The 11000-nt window shown below is 35.5% G+C and overlaps 1 protein-coding gene across 5 annotated transcripts in view; it reads right to left on the bottom strand.

The window, feature by feature from the left end:
* TRDMT1 (tRNA aspartic acid methyltransferase 1) overlaps nt 1–11000 on the bottom strand; it is a 31104-nt gene that overhangs the window by 19114 nt on the left and 990 nt on the right. For 3 of the 5 annotated variants that reach the window (XM_064505982.1, XM_064505983.1, XM_026098670.2), the window contains exons 2-4: nt 8700–8756; nt 2657–2766; nt 46–122 (exon numbers count right to left, since the gene is read on the bottom strand). In XM_064505982.1, coding sequence (XP_064362052.1) covers nt 46–122; nt 2657–2766; nt 8700–8756 — 244 coding nt within the window. The remainder of the gene's footprint in view (nt 1–45; nt 123–2656; nt 2767–8699; nt 8757–11000) is intronic. The other 2 variants (XM_026098671.2, XM_026098666.2) reach the window with 1 other exon arrangement.

The raw sequence follows: 11000 nt of genomic DNA, 5'->3' as shown, positions 1-11000 counted from the left end.
ACATGTTGTAACAACAGCACTTTTCTCCAAATGTGCTATACTTACCTTGTAAATGGCTGACAGGGAGGACTCATCAAAATCATATCAAAAGATAATCTGTCAAATTCTTTCAGTGATATGCCCTGAATAAGGGGGGGAAAAAAAGAAATTCGGGCGTTGTAAACTGTATTATACTTCTAATTCTTCCTTCAGACCAAACTATCCCATTACTTCCACCACATGATCCATCTAGTAAAAAACTCCCTAATCTCCATTTGACCTAATAAATTCATTCTTCCCTGATGTTTGACAAACCATAGAATGCAAATATGCATTAACTGCTTTGACACGGAATCAAAACCACCGATCATTTCAGTATCCATACACCATCTTGGTTTTTTTATTTAAACACTCTTTCAGAAAAGAGGTGGTAGTTCGTGGTTCTTTCAACAGATCACATCAAAATATTGACTAGTTATTTTTCCCCATCCATTTGCCAAATAAAGTGTCATTATTTAGGCATTAAGTCTTTATACCTCAAAAATTATTAAAATATCAAAAACAGGCGAAAAAATATTAGATCTTCTCAAATGACAAAACATCTGAACAGAAAAATGGCTCAGGTGTTAACCTGATCTGAAAAAAGCATGATAAATTTTTATACAGGTCCAAATTGCGGGTCTTTGATCACAGACTGAATAAAAGGGCTTTGCAGAGGAGAACCTCATGAAAGCTAAGGAGACTTCCGCACCCTGACCACGTAAATGCAGAAAAGCCTTGAAACAGCATCACTGCTCCTAGGCTACGATACCAAATAATGTCATGGCACACACTTTCAATCAGTGCTTTTGGTTCGATCTGTCGCTCTATGAATCCAACAACCAAGCAGTTATCGTCAGCATTGTATCCTATTTCTTTCTACCCCAGCTACGGCAAAGCAATTCAGAGATTAAGCATTTACACACCTGAAAAGTACTTACAATCTAAATAAGTGAAAACATACGATTTTTTTCAGAAGACCTTAAAAGAACAGTGTCTCAAATGAATTCTCTTTTTAATTTGGACGAAGATACAGTTGTTTTTGTTTTGCAGTCTTTGCCTGCAGGTTTTCTGTGAACTGACTTATAAAGCAGAATTGTGGTAACTTAACTGCGAGCTTTGGCAAAAAGGAACAGGACTTTATCACAACAGTAAATGGAGGTTGCAGACAAATTTTAGAAAAACGCATTACATAAGAAATAAATTCAGGGTATTTTTCCTAAGCTTCCGGTAAGGCTTATTTCTCACTGGAAAAAAAAAAAAAAAAAACCAAAAGCACACACATATACACATACATGTATTTTAAAGGAACAGATTAAAACTGTTTGCTTAGTGGCAGTTTTGAGATATCAGAAACATTTAGATAATAATCCATGACCTGCAATTCACCATGAATATAATAAATAGCACACAGAAAATTATGCATATGGTATGTGTTATGGTTTACGTATCAGTTAGCCTTGGACAGATGGATTTTAACTATTAGGAGTTCACTACCAACACTCCATGAAACGTTTATGCAGTCATTAGAGTAAAAATCCCACAAAGCAATGCAAAATCATCTCTGTTCAAAAAAAGAAAGAATAAGGTCTGTGCTACAAACTAATTATAGAGATAAAAGTTCCTCTATATTGAAGTTTAAGCAACACCAGAAGGTCAACATATTAAGAGGCCAACAGGAGATGAGAAAGCTAATGATCAAACAACTACGAGCTAGACAAAGAAATCACTGCTTTACATATTTAGGTATTTTTGCTATATCTATATAGCAACATGTAACGTAACTGTCTGTAGAAACGAGACAAAAGCTCCTATTCTTTTTCAATACATTTAAAGGTCTTACTGACTGCAATCTTCTTTTATCTATTATAATGACATATAGGTGATTGTTCCTCTTCTTTTCCCATATAGAGCTGTAAGCTATCTTTAGTTAGTTAATTACTGAGTGCTGAATAAGCAGCTAACCTTTAGCCACCTACTTAATTCTTACTTAAGCCAGTGTCTTAAAACAGATTCAGTATCTTTTACTGTCATGTTGTAAAACTGTAAAAGGAGATTATAAAGTATGCAGTAACTTCTAACTACACCAAGGAAAACCATGTCTAGATTGCCACTCTAGTTGGTTATTAAAATAAGAGCCAATTTTACCAAGTTCTTTTTCAAATAATTTGGAAAAGGGACACAATTACTAAAACATTTGATCTTTCAAGTCCACAAAAAATGCAAGATTATCCTGTCCAGTATATTTTCCTGTGCTTTACTGAGCTCGACTATAACTGCAGAAGGAAGGCATGCCTCCTACTGATTTAATTAAATTCTTTTAAAATACATGAAAATATTTTTTTAATCTAAAAATATGATTTTTGTCATTCCTTTAGAGCTGGTAAGCATTCTTCTTGACATTCACATAACCTTTCTTGATGCAGTAATCAAGATTTTCAGGAGATCCCAGTGTGAGTATGCCTCTACCAAGAAGCAGCCCCAGTGCAAGAAATCAAAGTTATTGTAAGGCTGCTATCTTCCTAATGCCATAAATTAAGTATTTTGTTGCTCTTTGTTACTAATGTGGTAAGCAGCTGAAGAGACAACTTACTTCTAGAGATGCCAGACTACAGGAGAAAAAACATTCATTACTCACCTCAATTGTTTTTGCCCATAGTGGTGTGCTGGGAAAGTTGTGTTTATAAACCTCATTGGCAAGAGTGTTCACATCAACAGCAGCAACAACTTCTGCAGATATGCAGCTATCTAAAATTAAAAGAAGAATTTGAAAACTGTAGCTTTGCTTTACCACTCTTGAAAAATGAGTTCTTTCAGCTGCATTACAGCTATATTCAAAAATAAAACGGAAATTACATGATGGAACGCTGCTGTGCTGCCTTTAAAACTCTGTATGAAATAAATAACACATTACTAATTGTATGGTCAATAGTCTTCCTTTTATATCCAAAAAGGGAAGCTAACTGTGCACATCTTAATTTGTAGCTGCTGGCACACACAAACTCTAAACAAGGTGTATTTCCACAGTATTCCCACGTGCATGCAGTTGGTCTCTGTGACAACAGAGCTCCTTAGCTATAGGAATGTGGCCTGAGTCAACCTGTCGAGCCCAGCAGCAACCGACTGAGATTCCCAAGCCACTAATGAAAACTTATTCCACAGAAACCAAACGTGTCATTTTAGAAGCATACCGCTTCACATTGTAAGCGAACAGCACCAATAAATTTGGGTTCTGGGTATGTATGCTGGTGCACTAAAACTTTCAGAAATGCCCTGAAAAAAGTTTGTGCTTATATTCCAATAAAACTTGGGCCCTGAACCTAAACACTGCTTGCTTTGGGTTCAAGTTCCCAAAACTACTAAGTACTTTGAAGGACAACATCTGGCAGCTCCTGTGTTTTGACATCAAAGGAAGTATTTCTGATTTCTTGGGTGCATTAATGAAAAAGAGTAACAAATCTACTAACAGCTAAAATCCTAAAAGAAAAAAAAGCTAAAAAGAATGAAAAGAACTAAAAAAGAACTAAGCGACAGTAACAGAAAAACAGACACTATAGAAACATAAAACATAAAAATAATGTCATTTAATTTATTGCTTATGGCACCACACTATTTATTATTACTAACCATAGTACCTTCATTGAGGCTTTTTTCAGAAAGATAGGCTGTGGTCACTGTTATAGCCACAGGCAGAAGACAGTGAACATACTTCCTATATACTTCCTATGCCAGACAAGGCCAATTTCAACGACAGGATGTCTGCACTAGCACCACCATTAAAAAGCCCCAGTTTAAACACAAGCAATTTTTGTAAGCCTAAACAAACAAGGCAAATGGCCACATGCCTTTGAGTAGTCTTACAACATGTTCAAGTGACACATTAACAAAGGACCTTGCTAGACATCTTACAAATTACTACTAGCCAGCTAATCATTTACAGTTTGAAAGAATGAAAAACCAAGTACAGTGTTCCAAAGGATTTAATTTTGAGTGATGTAGGTATCACCCATTTACCATTTTGACCATTCACATTCTCAAGCCTATCTTGTTCAGAAAAAGATGAAAGAGAAATTTGAATATCTGAAAGATATTTTAGCAAAGATCAACCTAGTTCTCCTGTGTTTACCTGGTGGAATAAAAGGCAAAAAGAATACAAGTTCCACGCGAAAAAATTTTTTAAATGACCACCAATTAAAGGTCTACATAAATACCATAAACACACAAGTTACTGTCTTGACATTTTGACCGTAAGTTTTAACTGAAGTTATTGAACATAGGTGTATCCAGAATGACAACAGAATGACTACACCTGAGATTACAGAACAGGTATGTTAACACTGACATCTAGTGTGAAAACAACATCAGCCTAGCCAGTCGACTACCTAAATTTACAAGAGGATTCAAGAATCCATACTTTCCTTTCATCTTCCTAAAACAAACCTGTAACACTTAGGTAATGAAAACAAATTTCAAGTACTGTTTAAGAGACTGCCATTTTCATGTATTCTTTCAGTTTTTAAGACCTGCAGCTCCGACAGGCAGATCCCTACCATGTGTTCCAGGCACTCTAGAAAAAGAATAAAAAAATCAAGAATCTCAAACAATTATCTAAAGTAACATATAGTTTAAAAATTACAATTGGAAAGGCAGACACTGCGCTTTCCCTCACAACTCATGATTCAGATGTCCATCCATTTTACTACCATCACTCCAATCTCGCCCTCCATATATACAAGGAAAAAGAAAGATCAGGGATTTGCATTAGGGGACTTTCATAGGCCCAAATGCCTGGAAATACTGAAAGAGAGCATATAACTAATAGTTCATTGAAATCCCTTGCAACAATTTTCAACCTAAACCACTAAACCTAAACTGTTAATGTGCATGGAAAAGAGACAATAACTTCTCCTGAACTCTTCCACCCAACATCCTCTCTTCCTAATTCACAGACCTGGTATTTTTTCAAAGCTTCTCCTCCTTTTGAGATAAGAGCTGTGGGTCACTTGGGAGCTCCTGTTACAGGACAGACTCCTCCTAAAAGCTGACCAAGCACATTTTTGTGGAAATACTCTGGAAAAGCATGAGGGAGCTGGAGCAGACCAGCAGATGTGGCCCACCAAACCTAACAAAGAAAAGCTTGTCTAAATTTCACAAACTCTGAAAAGGAAAGATATGTAAAGAACACTTCTCTTGAAATGTAAATAGTTTTGATGTTAACTGTAATACTCAATCTTGCTAGGGCAATTATATTTCTTCATTCTTTAAAAATAACTGTAAGAACATATCATAAACAAGACCAAAAGCAGAATCTACAAAACCAGAATCAAGACTATCTTTAACTTTCCCCTCAAAACTGGTATAAAAGCAACTTAGAAATATGTAAATGCCCCCAAACTTCTGACTTGGCGAGATGTTAAATGTACTCCCCCAAAAAACTTGTTACAACTTTATTAAAGAAATGAACATGGCTCTGGAGACATCTGGAAAATGAGTAAGTCCAATTTTCAAACCATGACACTTTAAGAGAACTACAACAATGTACAAAACAATTTAATTTTAGGCAAACTAAAGAAAACATACATACTTTTCAAGTGAAACTGATTAGCTGCTGGGATATTTGATTTGCAAAATTTCTCATCACCAAAGTTTTTGGACCAAGACAACTTATTTCTAAAAGATATGCTAGCGCTCAAAAGGACAAACATGACAAGGAAGTTACTGAGGGAGGTCTGGCAGCCTGTTTTTAGGCAGACTAAATCATCATGCTCTCTCTTGGTTGGTATCAGGTGAATTCAAATGTGTATCATCCTATTAGAAAGGTACTGATTTTGCACTTGAGTCTTAACAACTCTAGGATCCACATAGCAGAAACTCTGTTCCTGTTAATTAAATTGCATAAAGAGGCAGCAATCCAACCTTGGCCCCCAATTCTCTACTCTGTTGTATGTACAATGCTTGAAAGCCACTACAGCCAGGCAATATTCACTTGAGTGAAAGGGGTGCTGCTGCAATGATCTGAAGGTGCAATATTTGCAACAAAAAGAAGATAGCATGCATGTGCTGGCTTCCACTTTCAAAAAAGCAAACCAAAGGGTATCATCTCGAAACCTTGAAAATAAATTTTCTGACACTAGCATATTTGTCCTTTTCCACTTCAGAAGCATTGATTCCCCTTGTCATGTGTTTCTACCAGACCTTAAAATTAACATAGATCTGTTTATATTCACCACTGTACTTTTGTACTAGAATCATCAATGTCAACACAGCACATGAAATACATTGCATTACAACAAGGGCACAGCTTGGCAGATCCCAGTGTATTGGGAAATCACAGCCAAAACAATTATCTGTTCTAACAGGTATATGGAAACAGATGGAAAAGGGAAGATTAGTCACATATTGTGCCAGTTCTGTTTCCTTTTAAAATAGGCAGCAAAGATTTCATTTGAGTTGTCAGCTCTTGGCTGCAGTGATTAGGCTGTCCATGACTACAATCAACACTATTATCAGTAAACTTGATACTTGTTTCCTGCAGGATACTTAGCAACTTTTTTCCCTGCTCTATTTGTACATGATGTGTGCATGTCCAGCAGTATAAACTATGTAAATCTGTATTTTAAAAAACGAATTTAGCTGTAAAAACCTGCTCAAAAAAGCAATACTTCCATTTTGCATTGTGCTGAATGTTATAGCTGCTTGCCAATTTTGCCTCCTATTGAATACAGCTATGCTCATTGTTAGTACACACATCAGTTTATTATGATGCACAATTCAATGAGATGATCAAATAAAATGAATAACAACAAACAGAGAAGACAAGCTACAAAAGATTCAAACTCTCACTCTGTAAAATTTTAATGTAACAGTTAAACAGGAAAACTATCACTAACTTCATCACTGCAAAATCACAATACTTTTGAAAAGCTGTCCGTTCATATTTTATGCACAAAGTTGGTTGAATGTTTCTTTGAGGGGGAGGGGAGCAGGAAATGTTTTGGTTTTGCAACCTGGCACACTATAAATGCTTGTGGCAGAGACTTGGAATACATTTTTCATGGGAAAACTGCCTAAATTAATAGGCTGTGCTAAGTTTGTTTTGGTTTGGGATGAGGAAGAGCAAGCTGTTTATTTGATGGAAAGTTGCTATGGAAATGAATTTGTAGTCATAGATTTTCTAAAAAAAACACTGCAGTTTTCAATGTAGATGCTCTGTACTTTACATAGAGGCAAACCCTATGTAATCTTGTAGGTTTAGACATATATGATCTAAACATCTATCTCTATATATCTTCCAATATTTGGAGTGCCAGGTGGGAAGAAGGGAAGAGACACACTCCCACCTCTTAGCAGCCTCAATCCTTCGAGCATGTGACTAAGAACAGACTCACTGACCTGACAGAAATATTCACCTGCTTATATTTACAAATACGCATACACATCAACAAAGTCATCCCTAAACATGGAATACAGAGTAAAAGAACAAACTTCAGGTCTAAAAGTTGAAACTTCTGCATCTTAACCTCAGGTCTGTCAGGATTCCTCTTCTGAACTTAATCAAGCTTAGCTTTCTAAATTAAATTTTGTTACATGTCTTTGTCATTAAACTTAATATATCATTGAAAAGGAGTGAAATTCTAAAACTAGAAATTCTGCATATGCTGAATTATCTACAGGTAATCAGCACCAAGCTAGGTAATCCCCTAGAGTTTTTTCTTTTTGAGTTTTGGATTAATATGTACATTTATGAAAAATCTTCTTTTCATTGTCAAAAAGAACCTCATTCAGCAATGCATGAACACCCTCCCCATACCACTGACAGAGAAAGGCTGGGATATAAACCTCTGTGAATTTTCTATAATTCAGTCATCTCTTAGTGGAGACTTAAATCTAAACCTTAATCTTTTAAGATGACAATCTCAAAAACAATTATATACTCCTTGATGACAAATCCATTCTATTTTAATGACTATCCAAACCAGAAACTTCCTCATCCTGCAAATTCAAATACATGCAATCCTGAAGTTAATTTTATGAAAGCTCACAGCCAAAAAGGACACCAAGGCAGAAAGGGCAGCATCAGATTTCCTGGAAAACACCTACAGCCAACTGAAAACACTGACAATTTCACAGAAAAATACGAAGTTGGACTAGCTCTGCTAAACATAACTTGGCTGTTAATGTGGACAGGAACAAACACTGACACTTAGCTTGCTGGAACTGCAGAATCCCTTTTGCAGAATAAATACATTTTCTGGAAGGCTACCACTGAAGGATTCTATACTCTCCTAAATTTTTGTATTATCTTTTCTTGCATGTACACATTGATTACAAAGCACGCTAAGAGAATGAAGTACAACATATAACCTTCATCTCTCATGCAACTGGCTTACGAAAGCACTGATGAAATAGGGGATTCTCTTGCAAACTTTCTATATATACAAAAAGCCTCTACAATATTTCTATACTTAATTTAAATGGAAGGTGCCAAACAACCTGCCATTGGCTAAATGACATGCAAAAAGCTGTATCACAGACATTTTCAAATACCATGGTATCATGTATATTCACAGGCCTAAAACATGTACGAAACCCCATTATTCTACACAAAAAGTACTTACAAAGAAACATTTACTTTTCCCATTTGATTACCACATGAAAGCAAACATTTAAATCCCCCTTACCTTTACTTTGTTTCTTTATAAACTCTTTACAAAAACTGAATCCAGATGACCAAGAGACTAAAAAGAGAAAACGACAGAAGGATCGAAATGCCTGACTGTATCAGTATTCCTGAATGCAATTCATCTCAAAACCAGTGTTATATAATGACCTGCCATTAAATACTTAATTCAGTGTAAATAATATAGAACCCTTTTTGTTCCAATTGCCTGGTTATTAGTTTTAACAACATTCAAAGTAATATTCTCATCTAGAAGTGTAAAATCTTGCACTTTCTAGAGTCATGGAAATAGGGCAAGACAAAGCCTATGGGCCGAGTTTTGTATTTCTTGCCACACAGTTCCCAGAAAAAAAGAAGCAGCCAGATTCAAAAAAAGTTAAGCCAACTGTGATGCAGTGTTGTATCAATTTGATACACAAATTTAAATTGGTATTTAACACTTCAGTACTATCTAGGGTTATTTATGCAAATAAGAATGTGAGTCTCCTATAAACAGCCCCTACACCTGCCTCAGCTGGTACAACTGCAAAAGAATCTCATCCTTACTATTAATATTTTTTGCAATTTCTTCATTCAAATATATGTCCAGAAGAACAGAAAGGTAAATTACAACATGCAATGGCAGTGACACAACTGTTTGACAACTTCAGAAACAGAAAGTTTTGGAAAGAAATCTGCCCTTTCTGGGAAGTAATATGAATGTTTTGCATATCCCTTCACCCTCCATACTACACAAGATATAGAGGTGGTATATGCACTCAAGCCTTCTCATGCACAGCAGCTATCTGTTGTGGCATCATTCAATCAGTCTATCTTTCAGATACAAGTTTACGATATTTTGATAATCTCCTCAGGTCACATTGAAAACATGCCTCAATCTTCTAAGTATTTTGCTGTGCTCTGTCATAAACAGTGCTAGCTGGAGATTGATAGCCACAGGATATCCCATGTGACATTAGAATTTCTTAATTACTGCAGAACATTCACAAGATGTCTATTATTATGTTAAGAACAGAGCCAGATAACATTTGGCAATGTTCTGTTCTATGCATACAAACACCAACACAGGACAAATAGCTGCCTGCAGGACTGGGGCGGAGGCTGTTTCAGGAATCAGTTCACTTTCTATGGAAATCACGTATAATATAGCTCCTTATTACGTTAGCAACAAGACTACTAGAAAACAAAACAAAACTAGTGTATCATTGTTACAGCTATATACACTATATACAATGTATAACACTCTCTTTTCATTCCATAAAGACTCCAAAATCTACAACTCTGTGCAAAGATATATTTTGCTCTTAATATTCTAAGGATATCTCTAGAGATAGGGAAAATGCATTCCTAAAACTGGTGGTTAGGATTACTTGCAATTACCATTTAGTTACCTATTTTGGTATGTTGTGTATTTTTACATATTATATAATATATATAAAAAGCATGCATATCTTAATATAATATGTATACTATATAGTGTATATATATACACATATTGTGCGTACAGTGCATATATGTTGTTATATTATATAGTGTATATATTTTTATATATTATATATATAGTGTATATAATGTGTACATATTATATATATATAATATATATAAATATATAGCAGAAAAAATGCCACACTGCAAATTGAGAGTATGCTTTAAATGAATGAATGACAATAAATGGATTGTACTCTGTAAGCATAATCTCTCAATAATATACAGTTCACTGGAAAAATAACAAGATGAGTTTTGATGTTTCAAAAAATGCTTTCTGTTGTGCAGTATAACAGAAGGACTGCCAAAGTTTACAAAGACTTAAGTATCTGAAAGACTGTAGTTAAGATTAAAATTATTATGGTGGTTCTCGTAAATTATACAATTTGTGCAGAAATCAGTACTTAGAACAATAACACAGCTCAGTGTACTTTACAAAAGAGATCAATAACCTCAATTCAATTTTTTATTTGGAGAAGCTAAGTCATGGAAAGTCCACAGGACTTGTGGAAGGTCAACCAGGCCATAGTTTAACAACTCAGCAAATTCAGCTCTAGGGTTCCCAGTACCAGATCAAAAAAATCTAGCATGAACTCATTATACTTGTTCAAATTCCACATTCAGTTTTCATTTGCAGGAAATGGTATGAACTGTCCTCATGCTGCCAGGTTTAGGCTGGATCACGTATGAACCATTCACCTAACGCTGTGCCACCAATGGCACTGCATGAATGTGTAGGGGAAACTGGCTAACCCGACCACCATGCCATGCGCCTGCATGATCCCTACCCCATGTGAACCTGGGGTGACTCAGGAGC

This window comes from Dromaius novaehollandiae, chromosome 2, assembly GCF_036370855.1.
Source record: "Dromaius novaehollandiae isolate bDroNov1 chromosome 2, bDroNov1.hap1, whole genome shotgun sequence".
Classification (NCBI taxonomy): domain Eukaryota; kingdom Metazoa; phylum Chordata; class Aves; order Casuariiformes; family Dromaiidae; genus Dromaius; species Dromaius novaehollandiae.
This window is presented reverse-complemented; position numbering and strand designations above follow the sequence as displayed.